General features: G+C 51.1%; 1 protein-coding gene across 1 annotated transcript in view; it reads left to right on the top strand.

Moving 5' to 3' along the window:
* Positions 1–14,874, top strand: part of SLCO2B1 (solute carrier organic anion transporter family, member 2B1) — a 53,139-nt gene that overhangs the window by 13,575 nt on the left and 24,690 nt on the right. Inside the window, exons 5-6 of the mRNA XM_009891002.1 lie at positions 846–944; positions 3,786–3,916. Of these exons, the coding sequence (XP_009889304.1) occupies positions 846–944; positions 3,786–3,916 (230 nt within the window). The remainder of the gene's footprint in view (positions 1–845; positions 945–3,785; positions 3,917–14,874) is intronic.

Raw genomic sequence — 14,874 nt, 5'->3', positions numbered from 1 at the left:
GTGGGGGACAGCCATGGGCGCAAGATGCAGCAATGAAGACTTTGTTTAGGTATAGGGAAAATTATAGGAAGCTAAAAAAGCAGGATAAAACCATCTGAGAGGTGGGCAAGTATCCTTCAGCGGAGGGGGTGCTGGAAGAACACCTTGGATACACACCTAAAAGGAATGTCCCACCCAGGGTGGTGGGATGGACAAAGATGGTCCTCGCAGACCCTTCTAGCCCTTTTCCAGCCGTTGTGTGTGATGGTTTTTTGAACTGAATGGGACAGGGAGGGTGGCTCAAAACCGTGTCGATAAGAGACCAGAAGTACCACATCAAATTTTGCAGTGGTAGATGCTCCAAACCTCTGAACCATTATTTAAAAGGATTTCCTGTAATATAGGAGTTGAATCTTACACGTGTTTAATTTTTTTTTATCGGTAATTCACGTGATTTTTTTTTATCAGTGATTTTATCAGAAATTCAGAGTTTGCTGATAACATTTATGTCCTTAACCTTGTACAAAAAACAAAACAAACAAAACACAACCTTTGCATTTCCTGGATTTCTTATGCCAAGGGGCACATCTTGTTGCTGGGTGTGTTTCAGCCTCTCTAGGAGGCTGCAGAAAAGTGGTGGGAAAGATCTGAGTTTTGCAAAACCTTTCCTGTGAAGGGAGTGTGGGAAGCATGGGGTTGTTCTCCTTCAAAAGGTGGGAGACAAGAAAGCTGCCAGGGAAACAGCCTGCGCTAGAGGCAGAAGCGGTGGACACCGGTTCATCCAGGTCCTGCCTTGAGGCACCTCCTGTCCCCCTGTGGTCCCTTCGCGCAGGGCTGAGCCCCTCTCTGCTCTCGCCCCTCTGCAGGCATCTTGTTCTCCGTCACCGTCATCGGGCCGGGGGTGGCCTTCATGCTGGGCTCTGCCATGCTGCGTTTTTATGTCGACATTGACAAAGTCACCGGAGGTGAGTGAACGTGCCCTCGCAGAGCGACCCATCACCCTTCGCACCGCATCCCTTTTACTGAACCGGCAGCGGTCCAGTCCCTCTCTGGACATCCCGACTCCCAAGGGATGAGGGTGCAATCACTTCCATCACCTGTGGATGCTCTGGGTCCCATCAATGCTGGCGTGGATGGCCCACACACGGTGGTCCTTCCCACCCGACTCATGGTCACACACGCATCTGCGGGGTTAAACCTGGCCCTGTGGCTGCTGTATTTCAGTTGGCGCTGTCTCCTCCTTCAGAGGCCTTTCTCCTCTCTAACCTGGAGATATGGTTAGAGAGGTGCCCATCTGCACTGTGCTTTTAGAGCAGACCTGATTTTCATCCTTGTCCCAATTTTCCGCCATATGCCAGCGGGAGCAGCAGCGGGAGCATTTCGCTGCCAGCCAGCACCAGGAGAGAGTGGGGATGTGGAGGATGAGCAAAACCCAGAGAGAAACACAAAAGGGAAAGATGGAGGGGAGAAGTAAGAGAGAAGGAATGGAGAATGGGTACCAGGACTCCGAGACGTGAAGAAGGAGAGGGAAGAGTAGGATGGGAGGAAAGTGAAAAGCAGTAGGAAAGAAATGCTGGATAGGACAAGAAAGGAGCATGGAAGGGATTTTCAAATGTCTCTTCTTGAGCAGTGCTATTAAAGCGTTTGTAGTCATCTCGGTTTTGGCTGCTCTTGAATCCCTGCCTGGAAAACAAGAGGTTCTCTCCTGGTTATTAACAGAGCAGACAGAGGTGAGGATATGCTGAGCTGTACAACGTGAGGAGAAGGACAATGGACTCCTTTGGGTGGTGACCAGAGAGCATCAGGGCGGGGGCTGGATGAGCAGCGGGTGTTGACACCAGAGATCCATTAGCTTTGGCTCCTTCTCGGTGCCTCCGGCTCTTTGACTTCACAAAACGTTTTTTTCCCCCCGGACTTTGTCACTCCATACATTTATGATATTTGCAGCATAAGAGCACACTGTAGTCTCGACACTGCCTCCTGCTATCAGGTGACCTCCAAACTTATTTGCTGCAGCTTCCCATCCTCCTCGGTGAGTGAACCTTGGCCAGGTGTCTGGAGTCTTGTCTTGCCTGCCTCTGAAGGATGAAGAAATGGGATCGGGGTCTGCTGTATGCCTGCAAACCCTGATGCTCAGTTCTTCTAAGCCACCTTCTGCAGATGGACGTTGAATGAGAAATGTGCCTGCTTAGCCAGAACTGGAGAACACCCAGTTTTAGAGTTGTCTTCAGCCTAAAGGTGTCTTCAGCCTACTGGGAAAAGCTAGCCGAGCTGTGGCTGCTTAATGCTAAATGTAATTTAAGCTCACATTTTCCTAGGAAAAAAACAAACTTGGTGTTTATTCAGGAAGAGATTTAAAATTCTGATTTGCTAAATGCATCGTGCAGGGAGGAGATTAGCAAATTTCTTTGACTTGTTACTTCCGGAGATGGGAGATTAGATGTGGCAGTATCCACTGTACCAAAATCCAGTAAACTGACTGCAGTTTTAATTGCACCCTCCACGGTGAGAATAGCTCACTTGTGTTAAACCTCACGGTTAAGGAAGAGGTTTCTGTGAGGACTCGTTTCCTGGGATTGCCCATGAATGTTATCTAACCACAGGTGTCCCCTTTTTCTGGAGAATTATTTCTTGGTTCAGACTCACCCTGTTGTGAATTTGCATTCTGGCTTCTGCACAGCCCATTTTATTTATGCCAAGTACCATCCCCACAGAAAATGTTGTTGTTGACAGAGTGCCCTGGAGACGACAGGAGAGGAGGCTGGGCAAACTGAGAGAGTTGGGGGTGTTCAGCCTGGAGAAGAGAAGTCTCCGAGGAGACCTCAGAGCCCTTTCCAGTGCCTAAAGGGGCTCCAGGAGAGCTGGGGAGGGACTCTGGGTCAGGGAGGGGAGCCATGGGATGAGGGGGAATGGTTTGACACTGACAGAGGGGAGATTGAGATGAGATATCAGGAGGAATTCCTGCCTGTGAGGGTGGTGAGCCCCTGGGGCAGGTTGCCCCGAGAAGCTGTGGCTGCCCCATCCCTGGTGGTGTTCAAGGCCAAATTGGATGGGGCTTGGAGCAACCTGGTCTAGAAGAAGGTGTCTTTTCCCATGGCAGGGGGGTTGCACTAGATGGTCTTTAAGATCCCTTCCCACCCAAACCTTTCAATGATTCTATGAACTGAAGGAAGTTGGTCAGGAGAAAGGGATATAATCTTTATTAAAGCATTTTTTAAGATTGGCTTCCGTTGGTTGAGCTGCAAACCCGGCACTGGCTGATGGACCAGACTGGTGGGCAGAGCTCCAGGGTCCAAATCCTGCTGTGAACAGGGAGTCCTTGCACGGGGAGTCAGACTGTAAAGAACTAAACCAACACTCTTGAATGCAGAAAGTTAACTAGTGTTAACTCTGTTTTAGTCTTAAGAAAGAATTTTTCCTTCTGTCTTGACCGACATCATGGCTTAATCCTCTTAAGTGAGTATTTCCAAGCTTTTTCACAACATGGGTATCTCTTCTCTGAAAAAGCTGTGTTGGGGATGCTTCCCTTTGCCTTTCCAGCTCTAGGATGTCTCCATCCAAAGGGTTGAGTGGGTTTTTAGACACCATGGTGATAACGAAGAATGAAATGTGATTTAGTGCCATGGGGTGAGTCAGGTGCAAATACTGCTCAGAGCCCAAAACTGATGGTCACCAGGTTGGGAGCCACAACTTTGGAGTACGCTGATGTCTGGGATGACTGGGACCATTCATCACCATCCCTTTGGCTCACTGGGGTCCCTCCATTCACCTTTGATTTAATGCCCATTTCTCCATTTGTGTTGCAGATGATGTGCAGCTCACAAACAAAGACCCACGGTGGGTTGGCGCCTGGTGGCTTGGTTTCCTGGTTGCAGCCAGTCTCGTGGCCATATCTGCGGTGCCATACTTCTTCTTCCCGCGGGAAATGCCGAAAGAGGTAGGAGAGAGAGGTGCTGCAGATTGCCTTTTTGGCGTTGCGCACAAACGCACCGTTCCTCCCTCCCCCATCAGCATTAGCTGCTGCGTCTGTGGGAAACACCGCTGTGGAAGTGGTCGTGCAGTTCATAGCTGCATCCCAAAGTCAGACGTGAGCTGTCGTTTGCTCTCATCTCCCCAGTCAGAGGCTTTTGTATGCTAAGGAGATGCGTGGTGAAACTCAACATGGTGAAAGCAGCGTAATAGACGTGCTGATTTCCTTGGTGGGGCACTGAAGCAGCACCTGTGTGTTGGTTCCTCTGCATAGGAACGCGTAGCACCAGGCAAGTCCTATGTGGATTGGGGTCCTTCTCACAGCCACCTTCTTGGATCACCTGGAGGTGGGACTCCTTGCCTTCCCTGGAGAAGCCATGGCCCTCTTCCTTCTTCTGCATCTCTTTTGGGAGCTGTTTCTCTTCAAGAGGCGCCACGTGTGCCCGATGAGGAAATCAGCCCCAGTTCGTAGGAAAGCTGAATAACACATCAGAAGCCTTTCCTTAGAAAGCGGGCTGTGCCCTCGGAGTGTTTGAACTACTGAGGCCAGAGGGCAGTTTGTCTCGTTTCCACCGCGAAAGCCCCTTCTCGCTCTCTACGGGGTTTGCTGTTCGAGCATCCAACTTCACCCACCGCCACTTCTCACCGCGACCTCTTTGCTGGCCAAAAAGGATTTCAGACACTTTCCAGCCCCTGAACCCTGGCTCCGTAAAGCCCTCACAGTTGTCTGGTGGGGAAAAATCCTTTAGCAGCCTGAACCCATCACTGCGAGCCAGACTGATGTCTGCCTCCCCACAGTTTGCTTGGGGGATGCTTGTTCCTGGCTCTTGATGGAGGCCGCTGGTGGGTCAGGACTTTGCTCTGTGTTTACTACCAGGGTTTTTACTTCTCTGGAGCCATCCCGAGTGCTTCAGGGCTCAGGCCAAGATGGGAAACAGCTTGCGAGCTTCCCCAGCGCTTCGCTGGCTGCAGGTCCCGGTTTTCTGGCAACCGGCGTGTTGTGAGGAATAACGCACAACAGATCGTTCTTTCAGAGGAGGCATCACGCGAAGTTGCTGGGACGCGCTTAGTAGGTGGAATCGGGCTCGTCTCAATGTCTTGGCCATGTTCCAGCCTGTGTAATTGTCTTTCACGTATATTTTACCTTGGGGCAGCATCAAAACTTTCGTGTCTAAACAAGTCCATGCACTGTCTGGTGCAGAATAATTCTTCATTTCTCCTGCCGCTGCCTGAATTTCTGCAGGAATGAGTGATTCCTGGGGAGTTTTGGGTTTCACCTGCCTGGGAAAATGTGACCTGATGTACCGGTTACGCTTCTGGGGATGTAATTATGTACTCCTGGGTTATATACGCTGTGAGATCATGAGAAGATAGATGAGAAGATAGATCGCTGTGCGATCATGAGAAGATAGAGTTCAGGATTAAGTGTAGAATAGACAAAATGACAAGTAGAGTTGAAACCCTAAACTTCAGGAGGGCTAAATTTGATCGTTTCAAAGAATTGCTTGGGCAAATCCCATGGGAAAGGGCTCTAGAGGGTAAGGGGGCTCTAGAGAGCTGGCTGCTATTTAAGCGTCACCTCCTCCAAGCTCAGGATCAGTGCATCCCAAAGAGCAAGAAATCAGGCAAGGGGAGAAGGAGACCTGCTTGGCTGAGCAGGGACCTTCTGAAAAGGCTCAGGTGGAAGAAGGGAGTTTACAATAGGTGGAAGAAGGGGCTGACTGCTTGGGAGGAATACAAGAATGCTGTCAGGGTATGCAGGGAGGAAACAAGGAAAGCCAAGGCAGCCTTGGAATTGAACCTGGCGAGGGATGTCAAGGCCAACAGGAAGGGTTTCTTTAAGTATATAGGAGACAAAAGGAAAACTAGGGAAAATGTGGGCCCGTTGTTGAATGAGACAGGTGCTGTGGTGACGGATGATGCAGAGAAGGCGGAGTTGCTAAATGCCTTCTTTGCTTCTGTCTTCACTGTTCGGGCCAGTCCTTGTGAGACCCCGACTTTGCAGGTAACAGAGAAAGTCTGGGGGAAACAAGACTATCCCTTGGTTGACAAGGAGCACGTTAAAGATCAGTTAGATAAATTGGATATACATAAATCCATGGGGCCTGATGGGATGCACCCTCGTGTGCTGAGGGAGCTGGGGGAAGTCATTGCTGGGCCTCTCTCCATTATCTTTGAAAGGTCCTGGAGGACAGGTGAGGTGCCTGAGGACTGGAGGATAGCCAATGTCACTCCAGTCTTCAAAAAGGGCAGGAAGGATGACCCGGGAAACTACAGGCCGGTCAGCCTCACCTCCATCCCTGGGAAGATGATGGAGCAGCTTGTTCTGGGAGTCATCTCAAAGCACCTGGATGAAAAGAAGATTATCAGAAGTAGTCAACATGGATTCACCAAGGGGAAGTCATGTCTGACTAATCTGATAGCCTTCTATGACAAAGTAACTAGATGGGTGGATGAGGGGAGGGCAGTGGATGTTGTCTACCTTGACTTTGGCAAGGCTTTCGACACTGTCTCCCACATCATCCTCACAGGAAAGCTTAGGAAGTGTGGCTTAGATGAATGGACGGTGAGGTGGATTGAGAACTGGCTCACAGATAGAGCTCAGAGGGTTGTGGTTAGTGGCGCAGAGTCTAGTTGGAGGTTAGTAACAAGTGGTGTCCCTCAGGGGTCAGTACTGGGCCCAGTTTTGTTCAACATATTCATCAATGATCTGGATGAAGGGATAGAGTGTACCATCAGCAAGTTTGCTGGGCAGAGAGAAACCTGATGAAATTCAACAAGGGCAAGTGTAGGGTGCTGCATCTGGGGAGGAATAACCCCATGCACCAGTACAGGTTGGGGGCTGACCTCCTGGAGAGCAGCTCTGTGGAGAGGGACCTGGGAGTCCTGGTGGACAACAGGATGACCATGAGCCAGCAATGTGCCCTGGCGGCCAAGAAGGCGAATGGCATCCTGGGGTGCATCAAGAAGAGTGTGGCCAGCAGGTCGAGGGAGGTCATCCTCCCCCTCTACTCTGCCCTGGTGAGACCGCATCTGGAGTACTGTGTCCAGTTCTGGGCTCCCCAGTTCAAGAAAGACAGGGAACTGCTTGAGAGGGTCCAGCAAAGGGCAACAAAGATGATTAGGGGACTGGAGCACCTTTCTTATGAGGAAAGGCTGAGGGACTTGGGTCTCTTTAGTCTAGAGAAAAGAAGATCGAGGGGGGATCTTATTAATACTTACAAATACTTAATGGGAGGATGCCAGGGGGATGGGAGCAGTCTTTTTTCAGTGGTGCCCAGTGATAGGACGAGGGGTAATGGGCATAAACTTGAACATAGGAAGTTCCATCTTAACATGAGAAGGAACTTCTTTACTTTGAGGGTAGTGGAGCACTGGAACAGGCTGCCCAGAGAGGTGGTGGAGTCTCCCACTCTGGAGACATTCAAAACCCGCCTGGACGCTGTCCTGTGTAACGTGCTGTAGGTGACCCTGCTCTGGCAGGAGGGTTGGACTAGATGATCTCCAGAGGTCCCTTCCAACCCTAACAATTCTGTGAATTCTGTGAATTCTGTGAGGTTTGCAAAGGTGCTGCGGTCCCGCGAGGTAACGGGGTGGAAACTGCTCAGTGCTTTGCAGGTTGAGGGAGATAACGAATGCAATGTGGCTGATTTATCCTCCTGAAGCTTGGTTCACTTTAAAGTCATTATGGATGATCTATGTTAGCAGAATCTGCTCGGTGTGCAAGAGTGGCACACTACATCTTAGGGGAAATGTTCTTTATTAGGGCTGATGGGAATATTAATTTCATAAACGGCTCTTGAGAGAAAATAATGTACTTCAAACTAAAACAACCGTAGGTTGGTTGGTTTTTTTTTTGCAAGTGCTGCACTCTGGTCGGTCTGAGCAGTTTTGAAGAGTTTAAGGAAGGATGGGCTGGGTATCGATTTTAAAAAAGCAGCAGGAAGATTTCACCCTGCTCTGCTGGCTGATATCTGTAGGGAGTGCTCCCACGTGGCTGAGCACCCATTTATCCTTTTGCAGCCCAGATCATCTTGAATTTCTCCCCATTTCACCATTTCCCCCAGAAAGCTTTAGGGAACTGTTTAATGTAAAAAATAGTAATAGGAATATAATCTAAGGGATGGCAAAATTCTGAGCAAGATGCTGTTCTGGGTAAAACATCTGTCTGCTGTGGCACTCAAAGCTTTGTCGGAATTCTGCATTATCACAGGTGTTTTTCTGTAGGCAGAGCAGAAAAAAAAAGAACACCATTTTCTCTTACCTGCCCCTGGAGTAAATCAGTGTTTGGCTGAGGGTGTAAGCATGACTGCTTTTCCATCGCAAAGGGCAGCCCTCTTTCCTCTCTGATGAGTTGGAGGCAGCAGCATCTCTAAGGCCACCAAATTACTGCACTCGTCGTTGAGCTTGTTGGAGCCACGATTCCCCTCCAAAAAAGCATCAGCCAGGGATGTATCGCAAAACCCTGCAGAGGTGATGAGTAGAGTTGGTAAGATGTGCAACGCAGGAAGGAAATGTGTGTTTCCACAGCCACAAAGCTCAGCGTTGGTAAAGCACTGACCCCGCTTTTGCCTTCCTCTGCCCCAGCCGGAGCAGCCGCCCTTTCCTGGCGTGTCCCCTGCGCTGCGGTGGCTCATGCTGTGGCTGTAAGGTTGCTTCCAGGTTTTTTCTCACTGCCCGGAGCAGGGCTGTTGTTTCTTCTTGTGTTTGGCTCTGGTTTGGGATGGAGATGAGGTGTTGCAGCGAGGAAAGGTGGGATCCCCCATGGTAACTCCCTGTGCGGGCTCTGCAGCACAGAGCCGCATCCCCAACACAATGCAGAGGGGAAGGGAGGGATGGGGTCAACACGGGGTTTTACAGACCAGCAGATCAAAAAGAACGGACATTGTGATAACCTTTGGGTCAACCCTGTCTAAATACAGCTGCCGCTTCAAAGACAGTCGGCATTTCCTTGACTGCCTTTGGTTTTGGGGTTTCTGCCTGTCCAAAGCAGGAAAAAAGTAATCAGCAGCAGAGCAACCACAAGCTGTGAGCACTTGAAGGCATCAAATGGGCTTTTCCCCATGTTTGTAAAGCCCCAGCACAACACCTTACCCACAGCACGTACCTCCAGGCACGGCAGCCACAATAACACACGGGAAAGCACGCGTCTGCTCTGTCCAGAGAGATGTTTCTGCACCACCAGCTGTGGGCTTCATTTCTGGAGACCAAAAAAGAATTTCAGGTGCCCCAGGCCAAGCTGTCCTTGTGCCACTTGCTGTCTGCAGACCCCTGGGACCACACATGTCACAGTAGATGATGAGGCTGCCTGGGAATAACAGGTCCACACCAAGCTGTGGGTACATTTTCCCACCACGGAGTTCACCAAACAAGATCCCAGTAGCAAAGATTGGCCCGTGGCTCAGTCCTCCTCACTGCCAAAAGCACTATTTCTCTTCTCTGATTCTCATCCTACCTTCATTTGCCTTTCTTTCTCCTGCCTTACTCTATACAACTCATCTGAGCCCTTGGTGGTTTCTCCAGACCGAGGACCATCCTCCTCAATGGGCATCATCCAGAAAACACTGAACACAGCAGAGCCCTCAGTCCGTTTGGAGACTTATCCGCCTCTTCCCATCAGCCAAGACAGATCTAGATGATTTATTCTACAACCACATTCCAGCTTTACCTTTATTTGATAGCTTCTTTCTTTGATGTTCCTGGAATGACTCGTGCTCTTAATGTTGGCATTAATGATAAGAAGAGTTTGCTCTTTTGATCTTATTTCATAAATCAATCCCTCCAGACCCAGAACATTTTTATTCCGCTGCTTTGAAACTTGTCAGTAAATTTCTAGCACTACAGTATCCTGAATAATCCTATTTGAGGGACGGTCATAGCAAAGCTATAAAGTTGTCATGATCTCAGGCAGGGGATGAGGATAAGGCTGTAACTGGACAAACTGTTTCCAGTCAAGACCATTTATTTTTTTTTTTTCCAATAATTCCAGTTTAATCCTGCCTCCACGAGCCTGAACCATTTCTTGGGGTTGTGTGCTGGGTTGTGGGGAAATACAGCATTTGAGCATTTTCCAGTTGCTGAGTAGCCAGAGTTTAGCTTGTGCTTTGCCATCAATCCCTGGCGATGTTATCACATCCCAACCCAGGCAGTTGTACTCTGTCTGCTAAAGGCTTTCCTTCTGCCTTTGCTCGGGCACAGTGTCTGTCTGTCTTGCCGCCTTACCGGCTATTGCATGGCAGTTGGTAAAGCACCTCCACGGTCTCTGCAGCTCCGCGGGTGATGTGAAAAGGGTTTGAAAAAGGGAAAGGTGCTCTGGGGAGCACCTTAAACAAAAGCAGGAGCATTGCCCTTGCTCAGCATTTCTCCTGTGCAAGATGTGTCTTGTACATTCAATTGTCTCCTGGTTCAGATTTCGCTCTGTGACACTCCAAAGCCACGTAGAACCAAACATCTCCCAAGGGGGTGAGTGACACTTCCTCCGCGCCCTGACAAAGCCTCCCCTGTAGTGCCAGCACATGTCATCTGCAAACAGATGCCTCCTGAGAAAGTTCAAATGTATTTTATGGGAAGCGGGTCTGCATGCCCCAGTTGTATGCAAGCCCTGGTGGCTCCGTTCACTGTCACACAATACCCTCTGGATATCAAGTCCTCCTCATCAGTGCTTTCACAGAAACACAGAATCACAGAATCACAATCATGTGCCCTTGCTGCCAAAAAGGCCAATGGAATCCTGGGCTGCAGAGGGAAGAGTGTGACCAGTAGGTCGAGGGAGGTCATTCTCCCCCTCTACTCGGCACTGGTGAGGCCACAACTGGAATACTGGGTCCAGTTTTGGGATCCCCAGTTCAAGAGGGACAGGGAACTACTGGAGAGTCCAGCGAAGGGCAACCAAGATGACTGAGGGATTGGAGCATCTCCCATATGAGGAAAGGCTGAGAGAGCTGGGACTCTTTAGCCTGGAGAAGAGAAGGCTGAGGGGAGACCTTATTATGGCATACACGTATCTAAAGGGTGGGTTGGAGGAGGATGGAGCCAGACTCTTCTCGGTGGTTCCCAGTGACAGGACGAGGGGCAGTGGGCACAAGTTGGAACAGAGGAAGTTCCGTTCCAACAGACGGAAGAACTTCTTTACGGTTGGGGTGACAGAGCAGTGGCACAGGCTGCCCAGGGAGGGGGGGGAGTCCCTTCTCTGGAGGTTTCCCAAACCCGCCTGGATGCAGTCCTGAGCGATGTGCTCTGGGCAGTCCTGCTTTAGCAGGGGAGTGGGACTTGGTGATCTCTAGAGGTCCCTTCCAACTCCGAAAATTCTGTGATTCTGTGATTCACTCTATGGACAATTCCCACCGTCCTTCTCCTCTGCAGGTTAAGTAGTCCATGTCTTCTCACTATGCCAAGGGGGTTACTGAAAATATTCGCTGGGGCTTCTGCACCTAACCATATGGTGCTGCACGTTCTGCTTTGCCCACGTCTGTAGAGAGTAGACCTTCAGCGTTGCCTTTATTTATTTCATCATTGATGTTGTTGAGGAGAGAGAAGCTGTTTCTGCTCCATCAGCCCCTTGCCCAAGGTACCCATCCGTCTGGGGGATGTGTGGGTGCCAACCAGAAGAGATGAGCAGGATGATGAGTCTTTCATGTTGGGTTCTTCTTCATCTCAAAGCTTCACATGTGTCACTTCAACTGGGAAAAATGCAGAAATGGGATGGAAAGAAACCATGCTCCTTCCATGGCGTTGCTAACAGGGGAGGTGGAAGGGGCACAGTCATCTCCTGTGGGATGGGACGGAGGGGCTGGGAGGTGAAATCCTTTGCAGAACAGAGGAGGTGGATTTCTGGGGGTGTTTCACAGTGGAGTTGGAGGGATGTGAAGTGTGGGAGTTCTCAGGGCGTGCAGCAATGCGACGGCTCTGTGGTCACCTAGCAAAGTGCATCTCATGGGACTTTCTGCTGGGATGGTGGGGGATGTGTCCCTTGACATCTGTACAGTATCTCCCGATTTTCTTTCGATTGTCCTGACGGACAGTTGGAGCAGACGCTTGGCGAAAGAGGGGAATGCCAAGCCAGATGTGCAGCTCCATCCTGGACGAGATGTACATGGCAGAGCAGAGGGTGAAGAAGTCACCCCCCATTTCCCAGGGTAAACCCCATCTGTCTGGGCAGTGCCGCAGGATGTGGAGTGGGGAGAGCTGGCAAGTTTAGGACCACAACCTGCAGACTGGATGGACTTTTTTCATCCTAAAAAGCAATGGGTGCACGATGGCAAGAAGGGTCTGCAAGCATGGAGAAAGCTTGAATGAGATGGGTTTGTGAAATCTCCATCTCAAATGTCTGGGCATCGCCATTACTGCTGGAGGTGGCATTGCTTGGCAAGGTCCAGGCAACTCCTGTCCCCTCCAGTCTTGAAGTAGAAGTTTTGTGATGAGGAGAAGCTCCTGCAGGTCAAATGCAGCCGGGACCCCTCCTGCCCTGGCATTAGGATGCTCCATGGGTGCTCCTGGCTACATCACAGGATTGCACCAGCACGCCCAAGCCTGCAAGGAGCCTCCTGCCCTGCACTGGAGTCCCTGGGGACTTCCCAGCCCATGGGAGGTATTTGCAGGATGCAAAGAGCCAACAGTTCTGTCTGGAGTTGTCCCCAGTGGTCCCAGGGGACATCTCAGGTCCAGCGTGGTGGGACGGTGCTGGGGCAGCGACTCGGCCCGTCTGTGCAGGCAGAGATGTTGTGCAACGGCGCTGGGGAAGTGAAAAATAACTTCTCTGGTTTCTGTCTCGGGACAGATTGCCAGCGTTTATACAGATCCTCCCACATCTTATCCAGCAGTGACCTGGTGCGCTTCCAGTGCACACAAAAAGCTGAAATGAAAATAACCGACAGGGAAGTCTCTTAAACCCCGGCTCAAATTTGGGTTATCAGTTAGTGGGGAAAGGTTAGAGAGCGGGGACAGGGAAATCTAAGTCTTTGGCTGCAAGAATTTGCTCCTGGCACTGCGATGCTCTGAGGCTGCCTCATTAAAGCTCCTAAAGCACCAGCGGTCTAAAAATACACAGCATTATTTGGGGAGCAGCTGAGGGGGGCCAAATGGCAGGGTGTGGTGGTGCCACGGGCACGTTACAGGAATGGGCTGGTCTCTACCTTCGGATTTTCCCCCAGGGAGCTTTAAAGACTGGCGCAAACAGCGGCTAAAAATAATCACCCCGTTTTGCCTGAGCAAGGTGCCTGTCGGCTGGTTATTTTAGCACTCGAGGAAATAGGGTCCCTGGTGGGACCCGCGCTCGCTGGAAGAGGCATAATGAAGTGTTTGTAGGGAGCGTGACCTTGTCAGGAGGCAAATAATTCTTTTTCAAGCTATGAGGTTTTACGTTTTGTTTGTTTAACATGAAAATAGCTCCTCTGACCTTATTTTTCACTGAGCCGGGAGTGCCGGGTTCTGCGCAGCCAGAGGGGAAATTCGGCAGAAGCCTCAAATTAAGCAAGGAAAACCTCTCTCTCACTGAGTGGGTAATTTATCCCTTTTCCCACTGGTTTATTTGAATAAAACCAGACTGCCGGCACCTCTGGCAGGTGCAATAGCAGGCAGGTGAAGGCAGGAGCCTGGCTCGCAGGCAAGCTGCCTTCGTTTGCCTTTCCTGCAAAGCAAGTCCAGGTCTCAGTCATACCTGATTTGTTCATGTCTGTGCAGGGAAACAGGGGCTTTCCCCGGGTCAAGGTCAGATGAGAGATGCTCTTCCTAATGCAAAGCATGGGGGAGCTTCATCCCCCTCTCTCAAAAGCCTGTCCGCCTCCTGCATCCCTCCACGAGGCTGGAAGTGACGGCGATAGATCAAATCCCGTTTCAAAACCATGAGATGCAACCAGAGCCCATCCACCGGGCGACACGCACCAGAAAACCAAGTCCTTTAAGGAATCATCCTGAAAAATCCAAGTGTGGGGGCATTTTGCAAGATGTTTCATAGAATCATAGAATGGTTTAGGTGGGAAGTGACCTTGAAGATCATCAAGTTCCAACCCCCCTGCCATGGGCAGGGACCCCTCCCACCAGCCCAGGTTGCCCAAGGCCACGTCCAACCTGGCCTTGAACACCTCCAGGGATGGGGCCTCAACAACCTCTCTGGGCAACCTGTTCCAGCGCCTCACCACCCTCAAAGTGAAAAACTTCTTCCTAATGTTTAATCTAAACCTTCCCTCTTCCGGTTTGAAGCCATTCCCCCTCATCCTATCACTACATGCCCACATTTGTTTCCCACATTTGTTTGGTTTTCCTTGGCATGATGCTGTGGCAGGTGGCTGGGATAGTGCTGAACAACCAGCACCTCCCGACGCCGGCTTGCCAAATCGTCTGCTCTGCGTCATGCTGAAATCCCCGGTGGCAGGAGCGCAGCATCGTTGGCGGGGCTTGAGCACCCCTGATGGCAAAGCCGGCGCCGTTCGCCCTCCCTGCCCACAGCAAGCAGGCAGGATTGGCAGTGGGATCACGGGCACCCTCAGCAAGTTTGCTGAGAGGACCAAGCTGTGTGGAACCGTCGACACGCCTGAGGGATGGGGTGGCATCCAGAGGGACTGGGACAGGGTGGAGAATTGGGCCCGTGTGAACCTCATCAAATTCAACAAGTCCAAGCGCGGGGTCCTACATCTGGGTCGGGGCAATCCCAAGCACAAATCCAGGCTGGAGAGCAGCCCTGAGGAGGACTTGGGGGTGTTGGTGGGTGAGAAGCTCCCCATGAGCCGTCAACGTGCGCTGGCAGCCCAGCGAGCCCCCGGCACCCCGGGCTGCATCCCCAGCAGCGTGGCCAGCAGGGCGAGGGGGGACTGTGCCCCTCTGCTGCGCTCTGCTCTGGGGAGACCCCCCTGCAGTGCTGCCTCCAGCTCGGGGGCCTCAGCACAGGAGAGACATGGACCTGGTGGAGCGGGGCCAGAGGAGGCCCCGGAG

Source organism: Charadrius vociferus, unplaced genomic scaffold, assembly GCF_000708025.1.
Source record: "Charadrius vociferus isolate BGI_N301 unplaced genomic scaffold, ASM70802v2 scaffold407, whole genome shotgun sequence".
NCBI lineage: Eukaryota > Metazoa > Chordata > Aves > Charadriiformes > Charadriidae > Charadrius > Charadrius vociferus.
Note: the sequence above shows the minus strand (reverse complement) of the source record. Positions and strands in the feature narration are given on the sequence as shown.